The sequence below is a fragment of the Sinocyclocheilus anshuiensis genome, unplaced genomic scaffold (assembly GCF_001515605.1).
Source record: "Sinocyclocheilus anshuiensis isolate Anshui unplaced genomic scaffold, SAMN03320099.WGS_v1.1 scaffold640, whole genome shotgun sequence".
In the NCBI taxonomy this organism is placed as follows: Eukaryota; Metazoa; Chordata; class Actinopteri; order Cypriniformes; family Cyprinidae; genus Sinocyclocheilus; species Sinocyclocheilus anshuiensis.
The window spans coordinates 593741-603604 of record NW_015554127.1 but is presented as its reverse complement, the minus strand read 5'-3'; the positions used below and the strand labels follow the sequence as shown (position 1 = coordinate 603604).

At 36.5% G+C, this 9864-nt stretch overlaps 2 protein-coding genes across 2 annotated transcripts in view; both read right to left on the bottom strand.

Annotated features, from left to right (window-relative positions):
- The window catches only part of LOC107670181 (long-chain-fatty-acid--CoA ligase 4-like), a 23374-nt gene extending 17435 nt beyond the window's left edge, over positions 1-5939 (bottom strand). The window contains exons 1-4 of the mRNA XM_016462701.1: positions 5851-5939; positions 2705-3212; positions 1425-1602; positions 1107-1216 (exon numbers count right to left, since the gene is read on the bottom strand). Of these exons, the coding sequence (XP_016318187.1) occupies positions 1107-1216; positions 1425-1602; positions 2705-3043 (627 nt within the window). The 5' untranslated portion in view covers positions 3044-3212; positions 5851-5939. The remainder of the gene's footprint in view (positions 1-1106; positions 1217-1424; positions 1603-2704; positions 3213-5850) is intronic.
- Positions 5940-6646: 707 nt separating this feature from the next.
- LOC107670180 (peptidyl-prolyl cis-trans isomerase NIMA-interacting 4-like) overlaps positions 6647-9864 on the bottom strand; it is an 8786-nt gene continuing 5568 nt past the window's right edge. Inside the window, exons 3-4 of the mRNA XM_016462700.1 lie at positions 7785-7904; positions 6647-6964 (exon numbers count right to left, since the gene is read on the bottom strand). Of these exons, the coding sequence (XP_016318186.1) occupies positions 6806-6964; positions 7785-7904 (279 nt within the window). The 3' untranslated portion in view covers positions 6647-6805. The remainder of the gene's footprint in view (positions 6965-7784; positions 7905-9864) is intronic.

The window sequence follows — 9864 nt, the reverse complement described above, 5'->3', positions numbered from 1 at the left end:
TATATAAATGAACTATAGTGTCCTGCACCCACTAGTAAAAAAAAAATATCAAAAATTATATCTGGTCTCCAGATATATCCTTATATCCTTCGGTTATTTTCACACTTAATTTTGCGCATTAAAATGTATTTTACAAGTTTTTGTTACTTTCACTTGTCTGTGAGAAAGATATATTCATTCGACAAGCTCGCGCATCTGCTCCGCCGCGCGCTCAATCCACTCAGCGTGCTTTGTTTATCAGCTCGCGCACATCAGCTATACAGGCGTTAATCCTGAAAGTTTAACATTGTATTCATTGCATACATATACTTCGTAGACATCCTTAACTTCTTTCTGCTGTCTGTTGTTGGTGTTTCGTTGTTTGAATATTGCGCTTATCACATGCTGTGTGGTATCGGCGTTTGGTATTGGGGCATTTTAACGAGTACAGGAGACCAGTATCGGCCCGATACCAATACCAGTATCGGTGCATCCCTACTTAAAACCAACAAAATATCAACGTCTAATGATGTTATAAATTAAAGCTGTGTGGAAGTTAGCATTATGACATCAGTATGTTGCTGGCATTAATTTCGGTTACTTTTAATACCACACCAGCTTTCGTCAGATTTTATGTCAAGTTAACATTGGCATTAGAACTTGTCCTGACATTGAATTTTGGTCACTTATAGCCAACCAAATATCAATGTCTTATGATGTTGGTGGCCCACTGGAAAAATTTGAACGACAGTACAGGCCCGACTTGGTGTTCCTGTTAAACCCTTTTCTAACTGAAGTTATTAACTGAGTCAAACATGTGTGTCAGAGTGAGTTCTGTTCAACTGTTCATTATGTGATTCAAACTAATAACTCATGAGTTCCTGAGTCCTATTTTGTAACTGTTTAAAAGCACTGGTCATTTGATTGTTTGTGATATGGACTACACTGATTTTTGAGTGCAGCTAGCAAATACAATGGAACTGGAAAACATGCTAATTTGGCATTGAGTCATGATACCCAGTCATTTTAACCCATTCAACTCGAGTAATATATATTATTTTGCTGTGAATCTGTAGTAACAGTAGTGCAGGAAACACATCACTGTTACATTGCGGTCTTTGGCTCACCTTCAGTTTGGTTTCCAGCAGTTCCACGCTGGTGACCAGGTGTGTAACTCCACACTCATTCAATCCGAAAGCCACTGCCTCTTCTCCTAGAGTTGCATAAAAGGTAACCACTACAAAAACCCACAAGAAACGGAAATTAACAAAAGAAGATAAAGACGAAGACATTAATTCAATCTTGAGATGTCACAGTACATCTATGTGTCATCACATTAAAGCATTAAGGGATAAAACCTATGACTCATTTGAAATCATTTTTCCTTAGTGGAAAAAAAAGAGATAGTGTGGTAAGTAAGAGTAAAAAATAATCTGTTTCCTTACATGGGAAATTGCGTCTAAAGCAGGTCTGAGCCGTGATCATCCACTCTGCCCTTGTCTCACAGAAAATAGCGATGGTGTTTTTTGGCTGTTGGCCTAGTGCTGACAGTCCACTCCCAAACTGACTGACCTGAATGTCCATCTCCTCATAGGATACCCATTTATAATTGCCTAGAATTAACTGCCAAGACAAAACCATCAAACACCTTCATATTAAAAAATACTTCAACCTGGAGTTTTTCCCCTCTTCTCAACAAATGGTAATTTTGGCAAAATACACATTGCATCTGAATGTGACCAAAATGTTGGATGACAGTGTAAACAGCAAAATGAATACTGAATCTGACATTTTCAATTAATCTCTATATTTCCAGTCCCCAAATATATATGTGTCAGACATTCTCAGAGTCCAACGTAACTTCACTGTGGCCTCGGGTAGGAATTATGTGATTTGTAAGTCAATTTAACCTGATTTCTATAATTGATTTACCTTTCTTGTGAACCATAAATACAAGCTATGGTAAAATGTAAATTAGTTTTTAATATGAAAATGTTATTTTAATTTCACATAATACATTATGATATATAAATATGTATAAACTAACATTTATAAATGTATGAATATATATAAATATAATGTTCAAAATAAAATTGTATTCAAAGGAATATTTACACTACCTTTTAAAAGTTTGGTGTCAGTAAGATTCATTTAGAAAGAAATGACTACAGTATTAAATTGATCAAACATCACAATAAAGACTTTTACATTACATTATTACAAAAGATTTCCATTTCAAATAAAGAAAAAAATATTATTGAGCAGCAAATCAGCATATTAAAATGATTTCTGGAGGATCATGTGACACTGAAGACTGGAGTAATGATGCTGAAAATGCAGCTTTGATCACAGGAATAAATTACATTTTAAAATATAATAAAATAGAAAACAGTTATTTCAAATTGTAATATTTCACTATTTTACCGTTTTACTGTATTTGTATTAAATAAATGCTGCTTTGGTTAGAGTAAAAGACTTCTTTTAAGAAACAAAAAAATCTTACGACCCCAAACCTTTAAACAGTTGGGCACATTTATCATACTTTATGCACACAGGCCAATTTAGGAGAGTCACTTGTTTAGACCAGCGCATGATATAAGCTAAATTACAAAGGTCATGTGAACAACCTCACTAAATGAATTGGATTAAAGCAGAAAATTAGAATTACACACTTTGGCTTGCATTGTGATCACAGCCGTACAGAATATGTCCGAAGAGGATGTACCTTTTTGAAGACCTTCCCATTCGGCTGAGTCTCATTTTCTTCGCTCAGAACTTCTCTAGTTCCCAGGCAGTCCGCTTTTCCGAAACGCTCCACCGCATAGTCAAACAGCTTATCTAGGGTGTCTTTTCCAGGAAAGTCCTTCGTGACCAGGGAGTCGAAGTGATCCACGGATCGATACGGCCCTTCAGCCTGACCGGTGGTTGACCTGGATTTGACTCTCTTTGCCAGGGCTTTCTTTTTCTGGGCTCCAGTCAGGAAGTACCATGGTAGAAAGCTCAAGAGGGAGTAGAGCCATACTACTGCATGCACTGGGAACAAGAGAACGGCACTCAGGTCCATGTTCAGACGCACGTCTGCTGAGAAGCTGAAGGGGACTGAAAGATGAAGGGATCAGGCCAAGCCTGAAACAGAGCAAGTTTGTTGTTGCCCTGTGTCCAACTGAGGATCCCAGGATCGAAGTTCAGAAAGATAAGGAAAGAGTCCAATATGTGGCTCCAAAATGTGCAACCTGATGAAATCACAATCAAAGGGAATGCATGTTATTCAAGTGTACTCATCTAAAACACAAACCTACGAGACATTTCTATGAGAAAAACATGTTTGAGGCTTCAAGCGGAACAGTCTGTATTCATTCAGCTGCTTTAATGAGACAAGCGAGGCTTATTAGAGGATGGTCACATGTGCCACAGAAAAGACACATACCTGGCCAGTGAATAGTGTTTCTCTGGTTCTGATTTAACGACTAGTATAAAGTCACAAACATCCTGCGGAGGTTGCCCTAGCCTAAAGACAGGGTGGACTGATGAACAAAACAATTACATGATATTACCACACATCTATTAATGTTATAGAAGAAACTTGACACTTGTTTTATCTACTGTTCCAGTTGCTGCAATGCCAAGGCCATGGGTTAGATTTCAAGGAAACACCCAAAATAATTAACAGAAATCTGTTTCATTGAGTTTAGCAGAAAGACTTTATCTCCGTCATTAGCCACGTAAGTGACCTCTGGCTTAAGATAACTTTATTTCAAGAGTCATGAAGATAAAGGTCATCTCTTGATCACATGACTGGTGTCAGATTAAGGAAGTAGAAATGAGTTGCCCATAAATGGATACAACAGGAACAACATCACCTTAACACTTCTGTTACAACCTGTACACAATTTACATAGGTTTGCATCGTCCTGTTACTGTGCTGCCAAGCTGTGCATTGTCTATGAAAATGGATCCCTCTAAACATGAGTCCTTACTGACGGTGATGACGAGTGTGACCAACTGCAGGGGCCTGTTGCAAAAGTATGAGCTAAAGGCAGAAGGTTAATGTAAGACATAGTCCACTGACTCAGGCAGACACTCAATAACAGCAGATAACCAAATCCCTCTTACTATGGCAGTTAGTAATCCCTCTTGTTTGTTTATGCTGACAATAGTTCAATAGATCAAGTCGTGATCAGCTCTGGCGAAATGGCATGTGATGTTGACACAATCCACACCCTGATATGAAGTTCACGGATTGGGCAAAACAAAAGTCTGCTATTCTAATATAAGAAAGACCACCTACTGGTCAACTAGTGCTTTTTTAGAGGCCAAAATATAAATTCTGAACTTTTTTGTCTAAACAAAAACACTAAAAAAGAAACCGTTTTTAAATGCTAGTAGTGAATGTAGACATCAAGATTTTAACGTTTCACATAGTTATTCATTTTGTGATTTGCTAAATATAACATTTAACACCGTTATTAAATTATAAGTGTAAGAAAGACCACCAACTTTACTGGACAAAGCTGATACAAATATAACGCATATTACGGATCCACCGTTTTTAAAATTCTGGCAATAAGTCTATAATAATTTTTATGTTACGGTAAATAATCAATAAATTGTTGATATTCATAACATTTTTTGGTATAAAAACTCAAATCAACTAAAATTTGAAATGCTATAAATGAATTTAGACATCACTACTATAATATACAATATGTAAAATGAATATTTGCTAAAATGAGCATTTAACAGTGTTAATTAAAAAACATTACCCTTAGCATCATCTAATGTAAAAACAGGAAAAAATGAGTATCTACAATTAAATGTCATATACTTTCATTCACATACCTTTACTCTAGGAATATCGAATTAATGAAAGCTCTACCCTTGCTCTTCCAAAGGTAATTACATTACCTAATAACAAATTAACTTACGAAGAAACAAATGTTTCTGCCCTGTACAAAGGTTATATTCAATGTGAACCCTAAAGCCTGGTTAGAGTGGTCAGTTGAGAAGACAGCCAATGATATCAATCCCTCCAGCTCACCCCACTCACGGGTCAGATCTTCAGCAGGTGGACACACAGCGGACTGGAATAGATTGATTGGATCCTGGATCAGATCCTATTATCTTTGTAGCATTTATCATCATCTTTTACAAACTGACCTCTGTTTACTAAAAGGACAACACCTTGTGTCAGGTTGACCTGAACGTACACTTTCAAAGTACACATCAATAATGCTATTGAGTGGCTGTGATTACAGTTCTTATACAAATATTAACATAACCCACTGATGATGTTGTCATGTCAGTTCCACTTTAGAAAGTCTAACTTTCTGTAACATGTAGTTTTAAAGGATTTAAAGGTCAGATAAAGTTAGACATGTCAGAAAACATGAATAAAGGGGACTTGATCTAATAATTTTCGATAATAAAAACTATAAAATTGTGGACTTGAGACGCAGCTACACGTGTTCAGTCCATCACCGTGGAATGTGAATGTGATGAAGATGATGATGAAGATGAGGGCGCTCTTCGTCGGACGCGAAACGTCAAACGCAGCATCATCATCATCACAGCCAAGACATGCTTTTCCATCACATTAACTCATCATGTATTAAAACAATATTTACACACTTTAAGCTTCATTCAGACCAAGTAATGACGTGTAATATTCAGATGTGATGAAACAGCCTGCTGTTAGCCAGCTAGCGTTCCCTTTATCTCTTTCAGCCATCTATAAAGTTGTCGCAGTAAACAAGAAAAAAATGAAAAACAATCCCCTCGTTAAGCATCACTGAGGTGAGAGATTACAGTAATGTAGGAGTAGCTGGCTAGAAAACGATGCCGGTTAAATCTTTCCGGCTTCTAGTCTCTTACCTTCACAGCCGGATCGGGTGCTCGAGTCTCTCGCTGCCGAGCGCAATGACCGACAGTTACCTCCAGCTCGTGCTGTCACACCCGGAAATATTGCGTCATCTGACTCCATATTTTTCAGCCAATAGTAGTCTAGACAATGAAGCAAAAGCGACTTCCTGTTACTGCCAGTGCACTTCAGGTCACGACAATAATAGTTCTAGTGATAATATTAGCAATAACACACACATTTCATGTTCTGTAGTATCATAAACAAATATATAATAAGCAAATAATGGTAAAAAGCTAATTGTAAAATCCAAATCTAGAATCTAGAGACTGTGAAGTAGGAGCATGTATTGGGTGTTTCAGGGTAGTAATATAATTCAGGATGTAATATTAATATAATATTCTTGTTCTGTAGTTTAAAAAAATATACTTATGCAGTACAGCATCAGTAAGACTTATTGGAAATATTCGTGACGTGACATGTGGCCAAGTATGGTTACCCATACTTGGAATTAGTGCTCTGCATTTAACCCATCCTAAGTGCACACACACAGCAGTGAACACACACACCGTGAACACACACCCGGAGCAGCGGGCAGCCATTTATGCTGCGGCGCCCGGGGAGCAGTTGGGGTTCGGTGCCTTGCTCAAGGGCACCTCAGTCGTGGTATTGAAGGTGGGAGAGAGCGCTGTACATTCACTCCCCCCACCTACAATCCCTGCCTGTACGAGACTCGAACCCGCAACCTTTGGGTTACGAGTCCGACTCTCTAACCATTAGGCCACGACTTCCCCAAATATGATGCTACAACAAAATTTGTGAGGAAAAAAAACATTAATCAAAACAGTTTGCTCATTAAGATAAATTTTATTGGCTGCTATTCACATGGTCATATTAAAAAAAACCAATATCCATGACTGCAAAATGCTGTGTTGTAGATTAATCAAATGCAAAAGCTGTTCAGTCCATTTACTTTTTGCCTTCAACCATGATGATGTGGTAACCGAACTTTGTTTTCACAGGAGGATCGGTGTATACAGGTTTGTCCATAGTGCTGATGGGTAGTGCAAATGCTGCATCCTGAAATGGTCCCACCATTGATCCTCTTGTCATCCAGCCAAGGTCACCCTGTATACAAATCAAAGCTTTAAACTATACAAGCCGTCGTTAAGGTTGTCTTGATACTTACAAAAAAAAAGTATATAATTTGAATAACAAATTACAGAGTAGTACTAAAACATACTTTGATCAAAATTGTAAAATTAAAGGTATATGCAGTTCTAAAAGTAGGCACCAGCTTTTTCCAGGTGTATTAGTTTTCTACCTCGATACACAATTCAAATGTTATGATAAAGTTAGAAATATCAGAAAACATTAATAAAAGGGACTTTATCTAATAATTTTCGATAATAAAAACTATGACTCAAAACCTACCTCTAAGATATATAAAATATATTTGCATACATTTTGGGCATGATCGCATGATGTTCAAAATGCCATCTCGGCTCTAGGATTTGAGACGCAGCTATGCGTTTTCAGTCCATCACTGTGGAAACGGCTTGTTTTAATAAATGAAACACCTTCAATTTCACCCAGAGCTCTTTGATTAATGGAACCCGGTAAAGCTCTTTTATGAAACATATTCTTTCATATAACTTATTTTAAACAGATTGATACAGAAATTATACAGAAAGGCTGTACATTAGTGTTATAATAATAATAATAATAATAATAACAATAATATGTGTTCAGTATTCTATGCACATTAGATTTTGAGCAATTTTCCAACACGGATAGTGCATTGAATGCCATCTGCTGGTAAAAAACAAATAGTACCCATAGGAGCTACAGGATTTATTTATTTTTTTAACTCTTTCCACATCATGCAAGTGTCACATTACTGTTACTAATACTAATCCACTGTTTATATACATGGAAAATGTCTTACTCCATGTCTGGCTTTGTCCTCACTGTATTGTGCTGCCACCTCACTGAAGCGCATGCCAGACTTGAGTTTCTCCATTGCTTCCATACACTTGCCATGCTTTTCACACAGAATATGCCGAACCTATCAGAAAATAGACAAAAAAAAAAAAAAAAAATACATAATTTCTCAAAAAAAAAAATGGTCACAAGTTCCGTCGTTACCAATAGAGTTCAATTGAAATTACCACCATAGTTAGCTAATAACGCTTTTGGGAAACGCACCGCTGATCCGTAACATCATCCCTCTCCTTTTGTGTTAAAAGTAAGAAAAAGACTCCTACGGTTTTGGAAAAACATGAGGGCGAGTAAACGACAGAAACTTTGAGAGAACTATTCCTTTAAGTACTTCCCAGATGGAGCAGAGAGATTAGATTGAGAAAATGGGCCAGACACAATAAACCTGCTGCTTCACAAACAAAAAAAAAAAAAAAAAAAAAAAAAAAGATACATAATCATTAAAACTGTCATTCGTTTGAATGGCAGTTTGGCAGTGGCAATAGTCACAATGTGACTTCACATCATTAATTTAAACTGCACTAGATCAGAAAACACACAACAGATGGAAACATTTAAAGCAAAAATGTGAAAAAGTTAATCTAATTTCATATATTAATACCTATATATCTATATTATGTATGTGTATATATATATATATAATTTATATATTATGTAATTTTTGTAATATTATGTAATATTTATAAATAGTGGTCGACCGATATTGGTTTTTTGACAGCCGATGCCGATATCTTGGAAAGCAGGGTGGCGTCCCCACTGGATGCAAAAAATGCCTCGTTTGTAATGGGTTTTATTGGTTTTGTGTAGACCGATATTGGTTTTTTGACAGCCGATGCCGATGCTGATATCTTGAAAAGCAGGGTGGCCGATGGCCATTGTATTTAAAGCCGATATAATTGTACTTAATTTAATATTTAAGAAATTTGAAATCATTTGAAAATGGATTAAAAAATAATTCTGTTAAATAAACATACTTATACTTTAGATGACAAAGTGTGCATTGGGAATCATATTTTTTCAAATAAATCCAAGGTAACAATCATTTTACATACAGCACACAGTGGAAATTACATGAATATGGCAGTGGGAAAATGCATAAAGTGTTCAAGAAAGAAAGTATTATAATGTTTGCCTTTCTATTACTAATAATATAAAAGCAATCGTTATAATACTTTTTGTATACCTTTTAATTCCTTTGTTTAACCATTCTATTTGATTATTAGACAGACTTCTATCCATATTAGACAGAACAACAGCGAACAAGAGGGAGAATGTGAGCACTGTGTGCTCGCACAGGCGCTGCCATTCTCAGCGCCGTCAAAATAAAAGTCCCGCCTCGAACGCATCAGCCAAACAGAAAAACTTATCGGCCAATGCCGATATTTGAAAAATGCCAAATATCGGCCGATATATCGGCCCTGGCGATATATCGGTCGACCACTATTTATAAATGAACATTTCTGAAGTACATTTACAAATCCATGCATATCAACAATTTAATATTCATATCATCATATAAATGTATATTCATAGGAACTTAGAATAATTCATAGGAACTTAGAACGTTATTCAAAAAACGTTAAATGCTAAAATTGGTGTTTGTGGAAACATCTGAAATTAACAGTATACCAGTGTTATTTTACTATCATTATGTCACTACTATAGTTTTTGAGAGAGCAAGAGCAAAAAAATTTCCTCTGGCACGGTCTTTCTCGCCGTTTCTGCTGTTTGTTCGGTAAAAACTACACTGTTCTCGTGGCGTGCGGTGGTGTTTTTTTTAAATGATGATGCAAAGTTCCCACAATTGTATTATTATTATTATACATTTTTATGTATCAGCTGCCACACTTTTTGCAAGGAGTCAAAGGCAGCTGCCAGAGTTCGTGGCAGCTGCCACGGTCTTTCTCGCCGTTTCTGCTGTTTGCTGTGTAAAAACTACACTGTGTATACTATATACAGGGGCGTAGCCATCATTTCAGAAGTGAGGGGGACAGAAATGTTATATATATATATATATATACACACAC